Source organism: Scleropages formosus, chromosome 5, assembly GCF_900964775.1.
Source record: "Scleropages formosus chromosome 5, fSclFor1.1, whole genome shotgun sequence".
Classification (NCBI taxonomy): domain Eukaryota; kingdom Metazoa; phylum Chordata; class Actinopteri; order Osteoglossiformes; family Osteoglossidae; genus Scleropages; species Scleropages formosus.
In genome coordinates this window covers 25,318,037-25,331,978 of record NC_041810.1, presented here as the reverse complement: position 1 = coordinate 25,331,978, position 13,942 = coordinate 25,318,037, and the positions used below count along the sequence as shown (strand labels likewise).

General features: G+C 45.0%; 1 protein-coding gene across 1 annotated transcript in view; it reads right to left on the bottom strand.

The window, feature by feature from the left end:
* pdhx (pyruvate dehydrogenase complex component X) overlaps positions 1-13,807 on the bottom strand; it is a 31,307-nt gene extending 17,500 nt beyond the window's left edge. Inside the window, exons 1-4 of the mRNA XM_018765834.2 lie at positions 13,634-13,807; positions 11,084-11,167; positions 9,165-9,265; positions 401-603 (exon numbers count right to left, since the gene is read on the bottom strand). Of these exons, the coding sequence (XP_018621350.2) occupies positions 401-603; positions 9,165-9,265; positions 11,084-11,167; positions 13,634-13,787 (542 nt within the window). The 5' untranslated portion in view covers positions 13,788-13,807. The remainder of the gene's footprint in view (positions 1-400; positions 604-9,164; positions 9,266-11,083; positions 11,168-13,633) is intronic.
* Between the last annotated feature and the right edge of the window lie 135 nt (positions 13,808-13,942).

Below are 13,942 nucleotides of genomic sequence, written 5' to 3'. Positions count from 1 at the left end.
CAAAGCAAACAAACCGCAGATCTAAGAGTAGTAGGGTTCCAAATGTGCTTTTTTTCACGATGAGGGCTGGACAGTCACTGAGATAAAGACCAACACTGGACTGAACACTTCACAGTGGCTAGAGAAAGCAGTGCTGCCATAACTTGGAGTGGTTCTTATTTCAATGTGTGACTCTGGGAAAGAAAGAAACCTGGAAAAAGCTTGAAGATGCAAACTCAGCAAAAAGACTATTTGCAAAGCAAACAGGCTCCAGTTTTGCCGTTGTTCTGCTGTAGCACCTTTCCTCAATGACCGAGTGTACGGTGTAAATAAACCGTCAATGAACTCTTGTTCACCACGTTAGCCCCTATTACGCTGCCCACTGGGACATGGAGGCTCCAGGGTTCGATGCCTAACTCACTGTGCAGGTCTCCTCCCGCTAGGGACTGGCTGGTGGACAGGGGGCTGGGCCACAACATCAGGGGTGGGGCCTGGAGAAGAGGGTGTGGCTGCAGCTTTGTCCTCAGCTGTGGCAGGGATCTCCACCTGATTCCAGTCCTGCCCTTCCTCCACCATGAGGGCGATGAGCGTGCCCAGGCGTACTCCTCGGCTGCCCTCCTCCATCTGTAGACAAACACAAAGAAAAATGCTTAGTCACAAAATTGTATTAAGCAGAATTGTTTTTTTTTGACAAAATAGAACGCAAACTGCTGCGTATTGGTTAAAAAAAAAGTTACTCCACAAGATACTGAAGACACTACAAGACAGGCTGTGAAGCATGAGTTCTGGAATGTATGGTATATGAAGGCATATTTAAGCACATATTCATAATACAAAACCGCAATCAACTGTAGGTGGGAAAATCAAAATTGTATACGAATGGTGCTGCTGGAAGTAAAGCCCTTTAAAATGCAAGACCCACAGATAATAAGACAGACCCCCACCGCTTTCTGACTCCTGGAGCAACACAGCAGGAAAGGAGGAGACTACATGCGTCGAGTGCCGAAATGTGTCTGTGGTGATGAATAGTCGCTTTCAGATGGAGGCGGAAGACGCCTTCCCGCAAATTTCTGTGAATCAAATTTAGTTAGGGTGTTTTCCTCAAAGACTCACTTGGGGTTATCAATAAGGAGAGGACAAAGAACGTTATAGAAATAATGAGGACATCCTGATGAGCCGTTTGTCTGGATTCCCAAAAGGATGATTAGCAGTTATTTAACCCTTTGCCTTTGAAATTTCGTTTCCTCCTCCAAAGCCACGACAAGGCACCGTGCACGAAGGGGCTCATTCTATCCGCATCCAATCAGGTTTCGATATTTCAACGCGCTTTTGTGTCGACACGAACTGTTGCGTGACTCTTCACAACCAGCTGAAAGGCACCACCTCTTCACATGCAAACTGCAGGGAAAAAACAAAACAAAACAAAAAAAACTCTCGCTATGAAAGTCGATACCAGTTAGTTCTGAATGAGCAGCCAGGAACTGGGTGTCACCCTTGATTTTATTTTCGAAGTACATACTTCAAGCACACAGAGAACACAGAAAGAACACGCTTGTGATTGCAACAAACATGGGTGAACGGGGTTGTGACCTCACAGACATGGCACAGGAACGTCAGCTCTCAGCTGGGCACAGCAGGGCAGCTCTAAAGGCACTGTCTCTCCTTCACATGAGGTTCGAGAGCCACCTTTCTTGGCCATTGCCCTGCTTTAACCCATCAGTTGCATCAGTGCGTCTACTCATCACCACGGCAAAAAGAGGCCTCAATAGCATCCAAAAACTGGGCTCAGGCCACCTGTTTCTTTACACCTGGTTAACTTCACTTCACATTTATGTAGGGAATTCTTTGTTCTAACAAATCTCGGACCGACTGGAAACGCTGCACTGTAATGCTACAGGTGACATGCAAACATTCGCAGGCAAGCACGCACACGACAGGGACTTCCTGTTTACTAAGAAAAAGACTGCCCCAATATTTCAATGTGGCTTTTGAAGGTGGAACTTGAAATACACATGCTAAGTGATATGTAAGGGAGTCAAAGCAGCCCACATCATCTCAAAATCACAAATCCCTGGGAATTTGGAGCACTGATACAATCAGACTGTGAAAGTGTCTGTCTATAGCAATGGATTTCGCTTTTCCGTAAGCAAACTGAGAGGCACCAGAGGAGCTCCTGCGGTACCACATGTACTTTGGTCAAATGGAGGAAGGAGAACTGATCTGAGCGGTGTCGTGCAGTGCACACACACGTAGGGGGTTTCTAGAGCACCAGGCTGGACTGGGGCTTCTGGGAGATGCTCACAATTCAGCTGGTACCAAAGATGAGGCTACCATGTCTTCCCCATGTTATCTCTAACCTTCCCTGGTGACAGAAAGCCATGCCGGTCCATAGCTGGCTGGCTACAGCGGCATACACCAGGGCATCTTCATGGGCCAAGGGCAACCTGAGGTTGGTGAAAGGAGATCAGATGGGCCAGTTTCAAACAGTGTGTGAGAATCAGGCCCTACGGTTGGCTCCCGTCTTGTGCACTCTTACTCTCTGCACTCAGTCCAGGTAGCGGGGTGCTGGCAGAGATCACTAAAGCAAAATGCGGTTTCAGTTCCTCAACATAAAACTCAGCAAGTGGACATTTAAAAAATTTAAAAAAAGCTTGTAAAATTTGGCTGTGACTCAGAAGCTCAACAATCAACTTACTACTGAAAAACAATGACTATAGGCACAGCAGGGGGAGCAGCACTCGGCACCATCACCTTGAAATGAAGGATCCGGGTTCGAACAGATGCTCCTACTGCAGTATTCTTAATCAAGGTACTTATCCAGAACTCACACAGTAAAAAAATAACCCTCCTGTACAAACCGGTAAATCACTGTAAGTAGCTAATTGTACAAACCTCACGTAGAAAGTCGCCTCTGAGGAAGGTAACTGATAATTATACAGTAATAAATGGAGTAATAGCAGTTGAAATGAGGTGATCAGTTGGCCATGGCCACCCAGTGAACATTTCCAGATGATGAGCACTGTCCCTCCCTCTGAAATAACAGCAGCAGTACAATTGTTATGTATCGAAAAAGAAAAAAATGTGATCATGGTGAACCAATACAGCTGCCACAGACCGTGAGGATGAGCGGCTGCCAATGAGCGAGGTGTATTACTCAGCTCCTCATTGCCGCACGTAGGAGTGAAAGCTCGTTTGGAAAAGGAGTTGTTATGTAGCGAACAAAGCAAACTGCGTAAATCAAAGGAGCCATTACAGGATGTTGCATAATTACATCAATGCCATTATTGCGACAAAATTATTCCTATTATATCATTGACCAAATGAGCTGTGAATTTTGAGGAGAGAGATTGCGCAAGTCGCCACAATTGTTGCATCATTTCTCCTAAGAAGGTGGCAGGGTGGTTAAGGAACTGGATGTGTGATGGAGATGAAGGCGAGTTCAGGTGTAGAAAGGAGCTCTACTGACAGTGATGAGGAAGTAAGTTGTCAGCTGAACATTTGCAGGAATGATCCTGTAGGGGCATTCAGGAGTAGCCATAAACTTATCCCCTTCGGAATTTACCACAAGTACGTCGCTTCAGCTTTAACTCATAGCAACCAATTCCACTCCTATTTACACAGCAAGCTTCTTTTCCACCACAATAATTCAGGCTAAGTACCTTTTCAAAGGTTCTAAAAGTAGGAGCCCTGACGGGAGCTCCACCGACAACGCTAGAGTCATACTCCAGTTTGTGGACACATACGAGGAACATGGGTTCCAAAACATGTCTAACGGGGGCACTAACTGGTGGCAGTAAAGTACAATTTAATGTAACCCATCAGAACGAGAGCCTGTCAGACACTGAAACTCCACCCTGCTGCTCCCACCAGCGGAGACCTGAGATGCAAAGAGTTCTCCTGGAGAGCTGGACGGAGAGGTCCATCACTCGCTGTAACCATGGCGATGCAGCGGCGGGCTGAAGATGAGGGTGTTGCTGGGGAAGGACCACTAGGGACGTCATGCTTTAGCCTTGAGGCCGGTGAGAACGGACAAGAGAAGCATTTCAGGTGCGAGAACAATCTCGGCTTCGCCCTCAACACGTAAGAAAGCACCAGGATCCCTGGAGACCCGATTAAGCCCGAAAGTCATCCCTCCTCGAAGAAGAGAACAAAAAGAGTCTGAGCTCTCGCAACCCACAATTAGACAGTCAATAAACACTCATTACGCCGGGGGTATTTATAGTGCAATGCTGACAGCGTTTTTTCATAGGCTGCCCTTCTTGGCACCGTGTCTTCGGCGTGATTTACAAAGCGTGAGATTTCTGCGCTCTACGTGTTGTCTGGAAGACGAGTGCTTTCTGAGGCAGTGCCACGCATCTCCAGCTGCTTCAGTGGACTCAACGGTGCCATCGTCTGGCACTTGGGCCACACTACGCTTTCAACCTTTCACCTCCACCTTTAGGTGTGATGGAGCAGCTGTCGCTCGTCGGTTCGGTTATTGCACCTGAGCATTGAGCTGGTCAGGTACCAGGGGGTGGGGGCAGGAGCAGCACAATGGAGACAAATTCAACATGTTCTTGCGCTCTGCCTTTGGGCAGGAAGAGTTAAAAATAGCCAATAAGACCAGGTGAAGGATGGGCATGATATGTTTTTGAGCATCTTTCACAGCTCAAAGACATCCTCTATGAAGCGGAGAAGGGGAAGGGGGGAGTGGACTGGATGGTGCTGCTCTCCCTCTCCCGGATGCGCCGTGCACTCTGGACCTGGATACTGCACACAAACAACCCAGCAATTACGACAGGAGGGAGTTCCTTTAACTCGGAGCTCTAAAATTCCCCCAGCCGCTCCGCTAGGAGCAGAAGGCAGAGTAAACAAAAAAATGTGTATCTGAAGTCAGCCACTTGTGTATCTGGGCAGAATACAGACGATTCGCAGCCAGTGCATTCTTATTAAATAAACAGTGGTGTGGAGGCCCTGTTTTTTCTGTATACTTTGCTTTTTTTATTTAAAACAACTAACTCAGACTAGATGATGGCAGGAGCTCCGTCGCCCCTCTCCAAACTGTACACTAGGAGTACAAGTTTCCGCCTGGGCTCTTCCATCTCTCACCGTCACCGTCCTCTGTCAGCTTGTGTCTTACAAGATGCTGGAGAGATGCTGTGAAGGGAGGATCATCGGCATTCATGAGAGCGAATCATCCCCGAGGTAATTTAATGAAGCGCTCCAACAGAAGGCCTTTGTGCTGAGAAACTACACAGCCGGACTCATCAAAAGGAGAGGCTGAGACTTACATCAGTAGCAGTGACCTTATTTGTCCAGGCTCATTTTCAAATTAACAATTTATAAAAGCATTATTGTCCTACCACCACTGCGTGGTCCTCCTACAATGAGCCAATCCAACTCTGAGTCAGAGACAGAGAAGACAGATCACAGTATCTCTTAGGGGGCACAACCGGCACATTTTAACTAACTATAGCTTACAGTGAAATACGGATCAAAAAAAATCTCAATATAGCCCAAAAACCCCAAAATGTTGATGTGATCTGAAACACCGGTCTTACTGCTGATTTTTTTCAAGGTCCCCACAGGGACCTGCCTGCTCTGGTTTATTAGGGGTAGCTGCATTGCCTGGGGGGGGGCGGTGGCACAGTGGGTTGGACCGGATCCTGCTCTCTGGTGGATCTGGGTTTGAGTCCCACTTGGTGTGCCTTGCAACAGACTGGCGTCCTGTCCTGGGTGTGTCCCCTCCCCCTCCAGCCTTGCGCCCTGTGTTGCCGGGTTAGGCTCCGGCTCCCTCGCGACCCCGAATGGGACAAACGGTTCAGACAACGTGTGTGCGCACGTGTGTGTGTGTGTGTGTGTGTGTGTGTGTGTGTGTGTGTGCATGCATCGCCTGGTGCTGAATGGACGTGTAAATGACGTGTAAATGAGCGTCTGAAAGGAGGAGAGCGCCGGGTGTGTGTACTGACAGGGAAACCCTCCACTGGCACGGTGCCTTGAAAGCAAAAACGGCAGTTTGCACAAATGCAGAACGAGCCAAAAACAGGGAAAAACGGCAGTGTGGAAACACAGTCAAGACTGGAGGACACCGCACCGTGGACGGTTGATCAGTCTTGGAAAGAAACCCCATATTTGGGACTATCATGCAAGGCCTGCACTGCCTTCTGCTATGAGAGGCTAAGTCCCCATCTGTCTTTGGTGCCCAACAGCACAGTTAACAGAGCGAACGCTGCACCACGAGTTAAACACTGCTCTGTGGACACGCTGCTTCTCCGTATGAGCTGGACAAAGACTTCTCAGGGTCCAGAGAGGATGAAGCTCAGCTGACAGGTGGGCAACATGGTGCAAAAACTGGACAGGGGTAACTGCTGGTATACAGCACTTTAAAGCTCAGAACCGATTTAGAAAAACATTAGATAAAGTATGAAGTGTTCCAAAAATAATGACAGCCACATCCAAGATTAAGATCAAACCGCTACTAAATCTCAAGTTTGGAGTTATGAAAAAAGGAATAAGGAACACATGTCCACTTGTGCCTGCATTCTTAAATCGAAGAGCCAGTATATATTAACACCTGTTGTTTGTCTCACTTTGTAAGATGTTTCTGTGTTCTAACTCAGCAATCATCTCAAACTTATTTAAGCCTGAGAAGCACGTCAAAGCTTCAGCTCTTTGACTTGTTTCTCAGATCCGACATTAATCATTATGACACCGAAGCACCAATTTCATCTTGCAAATATGAATTCACACCTCCAAATGTGTAGGTATTCTGCAGGCTGTACTAAGACCTGTTAAAAGAACTGAATTTGTTGAGTAGAAAGAAGAAAGCATGGGCAGGGCAGCTGAATGGAAGGCATGAAGGAGAAAGGACCTGAGCCTTAAAAGATCCAACATGAACACTCACTGGAAGACAAGAGTGCACAACAGAATGGAACGATAGCAGCTGCACAAACAGCCTTCACATGGACCAACGCCAGGGCTGGAGCAGATGGACCGTTGGGTGGAACGGAAACTGATCCGGCAGGAGAAGGATGACTCCAGACTGGGAGTGATAGAGAGAAGCATGCTGCTAAGAGGATTCTGGCACCTTCCAGCTGCTCTGCATAAGCTCTTTGGAAGGTGAAAACGGCATGTGGTGCCTTGCGCCATCTTCCCGAAGCACGGTCGGTCTCATCACCTGTCTCTGGCCAACAGCTCTCGATTTGTTCTCTTGAGAGTGACACAAAGCTGACGGTGAGGAGACCGAGTTCCGACCGGACTTGTTCAGCTTGGAGCGTTGCCATTTTCACTGGCTTCCCACTTTTTAACCATTTCACTCATCAATCCTGTCATTACCAAAGAACTAGATTACTGCTCATTGTCACCACATCTATTATGCAACAGCTTATTTACCCGTTTGTCTAAACCATTAAGGTTCTTCACGGTGCACGTCCAATTGATCGCTCTCATCGAGATGAACACCCGGGGCAGGTTGGGGTGGGTGAAGTCACAATAAATCAGTGTGCTGACGGTGCTCACAAATCAAGCTCTTGCAAGTGTCGACAGACCTGGCTGGTGGCCTTGGGGACTGGAGATCTTTGACAAATAACCCCGTCAGGCAGGTTATGACAGACTTAAAACACGGCATCCTCAAAGGCCAAACACTGCTGTACTCACAGGTGGCCCAAAGTATGGCGCTCTCAGTGCTGATCAAATCAGGAACTCACAGATTCACAAAAATGGGAATTTCTGTGCTGCTGCCTAAAATCTTGATGAACGCAGACCAGACATTGAGCATAACAGAGGGTGGGGGTCGTTGGGCCACATTTCTCTCTATACATCCCCCATGTAGGTTTCCATGGAAACCACTTCACTGCAGCCACAGTTGGAAGCTGGAGAGAACCTGAGACTTATGTTCACTGAATGAACAGAGAAACATTTTGATTCCATCAGTGTGCTGCTATGAAGCAGTACATCTGGTGCGTTAACAAATGTGGCACCTGAATTGTGACCACGCGAAAGAAAGTCGAAGCGATCAGTCGAGCAGATGTTCAAATGGAGAGTAAACAACATGACGTGATGAACTCGGACGTGGAAACATAACTTCGGTTTAAAGGCACCTCGGCTTTGACAGTTCGATGTTGTGCCTTTTGGCTGCCAAGTGGCTCTAACGTTGCGCTTAATCTTCACAGCTTCTCATCTGTATCACTGATGAGGTTCACACAATGCAATTTCATTACCATCTAACAAACACAACTCAAAAATATAAGGTGGCCAGTCTGAAGACAAATTCTGAGGATTTCATTTTGGTAAAAATTCTGCTAATGCCAAAATCGCTGTTGTCCTGCAACAGAACAATATGCAACATGACACTATAAAGGAAGAAAAGGTTAAATGGGGTATGTAGATGTTAGTTTTAAAAAACCCCAAATCTGTAAAGAACACAACAATGTGTATGTGAAAGAACATTGTTTGAGGAGAATGAGGAGAAAAAAGCCAGAATACAAGGAGTGACCTAAAGCAGAATCTCCCAGTAGTGGCCCTACTCTATCCTAAACGTGTGTTCTTTAACAGTCAGACCTTCAGCATAGAGAGGAGCACATCAGAACCAAGATTTGCAAACATAAGTGCAGATCAAAGCATACTTGCTGACCTCCAAATTTTGAAATTGAGAGAAACTATACACTCAAAAACAAAAGCAGTGATGTGTTTGGATTTAAATATATATACTGTACATATATATATGTAGACATACATACACACATACATTTGTATATATGCATAGTAATTTTATTATTTGTGCTAGTGCTTACACAAGTAATACCACACAGGAACACAATCATATCTCCTACCATATCAGCCTAACAAATGTGCCACACAGGAATAGGTCTTTGCTCACTATCTGTTGCACATGTTGCTGTTCTGGCTATTAAGTTAAAAGAATTAGCAGAGCTAAACAACTCTCATTAAATGCTGGGCTGCCAATCTGCAGCAAACTGAGCCAAACAAGCTGCTCTAATTAGTGAAGGAGGCTGAAACAGAATGAAAAAGTCCAACCACACACACACACAACTATTCAATCACACATAATCACGCACACTGACATTACAAAATATTTGTTTGTGATTTTAACAAGACTGTCAACATTATGTGATGGGAGTACCATAAACTTCGCTTGGAAAAAGGTGTAATGTGGTAACTCTTGAATGAGGGTCGAGTCGCCCTACCAGGATCTTGGCCAGAATTCCATCGTCGTTGGACTCCATGGTGACCACTGCCTTGTCGGTCTCGATCTCACAGAGGGCATCGCCCGCTGCCACAGATTCGCCTGCAAGTATCACACACGGGCTCACTGAGAGGGAAACACTCACGCAGTTTCGCTGTATAACTACATAACTACCTTTAAAAACTCAAAGTTAGACAAGTCTTTGAATGAATTAAGTGGAAATTAAAAACCTAATAAACATGTAAGGAACAGAGTATTTTTGCCCTGAAATATACTAGATTCTTCACTTACGAGAAGCTGTCCTGTACAATACGGATTTCTTTAAAACACCCAAATAATACATCACTCGGCCCACTTTCTCAGAATCCATTTACATCTGATTAATATCTTTTTTTTTTTACAAAGACCCTGCTCCTGGCCCTTGAAGAAGAAAGGAAAAATGACACCGAGAGAAGGAAAAGGAAGTGCTTACACATCCTTGTCAAGGGGACCCAAATCACTTCATTCGAGTGGGAGTGTGAGAATCAGGAAAGAAAATATAAACACATAAAACGGGCATAAGGTAAGGGCAACCGGGAATGCCCAGTAAAACAAAATAATGTTAAAACCTGTATTTTGAAAAATTAGTTGGAAGCTTTTCAGCAGGAGACCAACATGACGCAGATGAGAATATGAGAATAGAGAATGAGAGCAGTGTTCTTAAAGAACAACAGTGGGCGTTCACTGTTACCTCTGGAGTAAAACACATCGCTGAGAGAGTCAGGCCCAGGACTCCTCGCTTTGTTACCTGCTGCAGGACTGAATATTTCAGGCATGCCCACACATATTTATTTTTCTAGATTGTATATGATCACTCCTAAATTGAGCAATCACAAAAAATCCTATTAGTCATATTTCATCTGGTTGGATAACAGGATGACAACAACAAGCCATCTCCAATATGAATCCTTGTGCGGCGGTGCCCTCTCCTGTAGAGCAGTGGTGCAGCACACACTGCCTGCGGCACCTGAAAAAGGTGCAGTGGGGGAGGTAAGGAGACCCTTATTATTAACAACAATATGAGTCCTTGCACAGTAAAGTGGAAGACTGCTTTAGGATCCAGATATTTGTCTTAACCCCTCAGGGGTTTTGCTGGTCTTAATGGGACACGACGCGGCTCTCGGTGACTCACCCCAGTGCTGCGGGAAGCAGCTGCTCACATGCTAATAGACTTGGACTACTAACCTTGCAGCTTCGCGGACACAAAGAGCACTCACTTCTACCTCAGTTTTGGAGGTTGGTGAGGACATTGTTGAATACATAAAAGCAAAGCAAAATTCTGCCTTTAAGATTCATCCTTTATCTTTCATATTCATCTTATTCCTAGTTTTACGGCTTATTCAAATTTTTACCTATTTCTCCATTATGCTGCCATCTCTAATAATTAATAAAATGAAATGCACTACAAACTAAAGTATTTTTCTTGACATCACACATTATGGCACCATTGAGAATGGAAATAAGCAAGAATAAATCTATGCGAAAAGCAAAAGATGAAACACAGGGTTTAGCTTATAAATTCAACTGATAGATGAGTCCTTCTTTGACAAAACAACCTTCACAGGCCTTGATAATAAATTATACATTTAACAGGTACTGTCTTGTGGTGCTAATTCATTCTGAGGTCCAGAAGGGGTTTCATTAATGCTGATGTACGAGCTACAGATGGAAATGATGTCACCATGGTCCAGGGGTCAATAATTGATGACATCTCCCTGACACACACAGCTTCCGAGTCAACGTAAACGACTGAAACGACTGCTTGCACCTCGATGAATTGGTCAGTCGGGGGCACTAACACCTGCCAAGAGGTTACAGCTCGTGGACACCGCTTGTAAAAATGTCTGTTTGAGGACTTTGGGATGACAGATGGCTTTTTACCTTCCTTCTTCAGCCACTTGACAATGTTGCCTTCCTCCATGGTGGGAGACAGAGCGGGCATCTCCACCTTCAGTGGGGGCACCCCTACAGGAAATGGAGAGAACGTCTCAGTCACAGCCAACCACAAGCATGCAGGTGTAATCCTGAGCAGGCCAGTGCGACACAGGAGGCAGCAGCATGGAAAAGCCTTTGGAAAGAGGGAATCACAAGCCTCCTGCTGGAAGTGGGCATCTGGTGGTCATACATGAAAGCCAGCCGGCAATAAGAGGAGGATGTCTCCCTACAGACACCAGGTTGGTGACACAGAGACCGAAGGATGGGTTGAACCTGCTGCTCAGAAACTCCCTGGTAATTGATCCTAGGTGGATGGGGCGAGTTTCTGGAGACCACATCTCCAGGGTGGAGCAGGTACTTCATGGAGCAGCAGTGTAGAAACTCCCCCAGGTGAAAATCAGTGCACCTCTTATACCTCAGATCTCATACACTGCTACTCAGTTACATCTGTGACTTATTAATTCACCCACTATTAATATCTGCCTGTCTAAAGCGGAGTCGCAATGGGAGTCATCAGTCCACCTACAATACATATCGCTGGGAGAAAACCCATTTGAACATGGGGAGAACATGCAAACTCCACACAGACTGAGCTGGATTTGAACCTACAACCCGGGAGTGGTGAGGCACCACTGCTACCGACTTGAGATTTAACATTGCACATTTCTGCAATGAGTGGTGCTCAGCTTGGCAGATGGCATTTGGAACACCTTCTGGCTGCATTTTTATTATTCATTTTCATTATTCATCTGAAGGCAGAAGGTCAGCTGCCAGGGGGCCGGAGGTGGGGATGGTCACGGGGTCTGACCATGGCCCCAAGCACCTCACCCACATTTCTGACCACACGTCCCCGAGTCACAGTCACGCTGAGGTCAAACACGGTACTGTCAGTTTTAGTGACACAGGCTGTCATCTAGCGAGGGTTTGGGGGAGAGGCAGGCTGGACATTCTTAATAAAAGTCATGGTAATGTGGCTTTACAAGAGCCCTGGCTGAAGTAAAGCATGGCAAAAAAGGTCAAAACTTTTGACTGTCCATCAGTGAGCTGCTACTGCCCCCTAGAGACCAGTCCTGGCTAATTCACTGTGTGAACACTGAGCCCGCTGAATATTGGTGTCAGTTTGGTGACTGAGAAATAAAAAGAATTATGTTTAAGGTCAGAATTCCATCTGTGTATCTAAAATCTAAGTGAATGAATAAAGCTTTTCAAATGCAGAATCCATACCACAGCCAACCAGAATAATTCCACAAAAAACACTTTACTTATTAGCCAGAACCCTTAAAAGAAAAAAAAAAAGTACTATTTTAAGAAAGCTTTTACTTATTTCTGCAGGTGGACAATTACACAAGCAGGATAGATAGTGGCTGATGAAGAGAGCAGCAGGTGACACTGTGGTTGGAGCCATCACTTCATAATGCGAAGGTCAGAATGCTGCATCCTTCTACAGTACCCCCTAATCAAAGTACCTTGAATTGATCTGTACAACTACCCTGCTCAATAAATTGGTAAATTATGTTAAAGTTGATTCTCTAACATTGTAAATTGCTTTGGAAAAGGAGTGGGATTAACACATTGTGTTACACTTTTTCCAGCTTATTAACTTATTTTATTTCTGTACTTATTTTTCTAGAATTTGCAGTGCAGAGCAAAATCTGCATTTAAATGGCCAGCAATTAGATAGTGGTCAAATATGCACTCAAACTGGATTGTACTGTTGGCCCCCCATCAATATTAAGGAGTTCTGGATACTTACACAACAAATCTGTCAAAAGTCAAATTATGTTACCAAGATTCAAATTTATTTTCAGTCATCTTAAATAAATGTTAATGTAGTTTGAAATTATATTTTAAATAAAGAAATGTAGATTCATAGGGTGTATTTGTAGTGTTAGTGGCACAACAAAAAAAGTCAAAAAAGCTCTCCTGGTTACTGTTCTGACAATCAGCGCACAAGGGCATCATCATATAGGACAACACCAGCGCACAACAGTTTGTAGCTGTATATAAGACTTTATGAACGGTGAAAAGGGGAGTTCAACACCTTTTCAACAACAAGTTGAAGTTCATAAACATGTTTAAAACTTAGTTACTCTGCAAAGCAGATTAATAATTTTTGTTGTATTTGGATAAAGACTCACCGCTCTCATTACTGAATTCTGAAAATACTGAATACATCACAATTCAATTAATTATTCATACACACAGAAAATACCAAATCGAAAATTTGAATGCACAACACTGTGTGACTGTCTGTGTGTGTGAGACTAGTCTGTACTTGTAATACATATTCAATTAAAAGCAGCTGTCAGGTAACACACGTGACGTTGCAAAGTTTTCAGGCGTTTTTTCAGCTAGTGTTTCATTTATCTCTGGGGAAAAAGAAAAAAAAACTTATAATGTACAAATATGCAATTGACCTGACTGCAATGATGACAGCTAGCTTCAGAGAAGTAAGCTAAGGATTAGCTTGAGAAGAAGTCGGACAGTAACATTTACCGAGGAAAGCTGGCGACTGGAAAATATGTCTCAAGTGACTCCGACACATGCGCGGCATCCACGAACACGCCGGTATTTTCACTGAAGAATTAAGTTTGATTAACGTCAAGCCGAGCACCGTCCCCCGCCGACCGAGCCACCAGGAGGCCGCCATTTTGGTGTCCTCACAGCAGCCGTCAGTGCTGTTCTATGATGTGCCTGAAAAAGGTTACAACAACTGCCGGCGCTGACCACCATATCACGTTTCATGCAGATAAGATGAGAAACTTTTCAGTTAAAATATAGTATGACAATTATTACAATATTCGA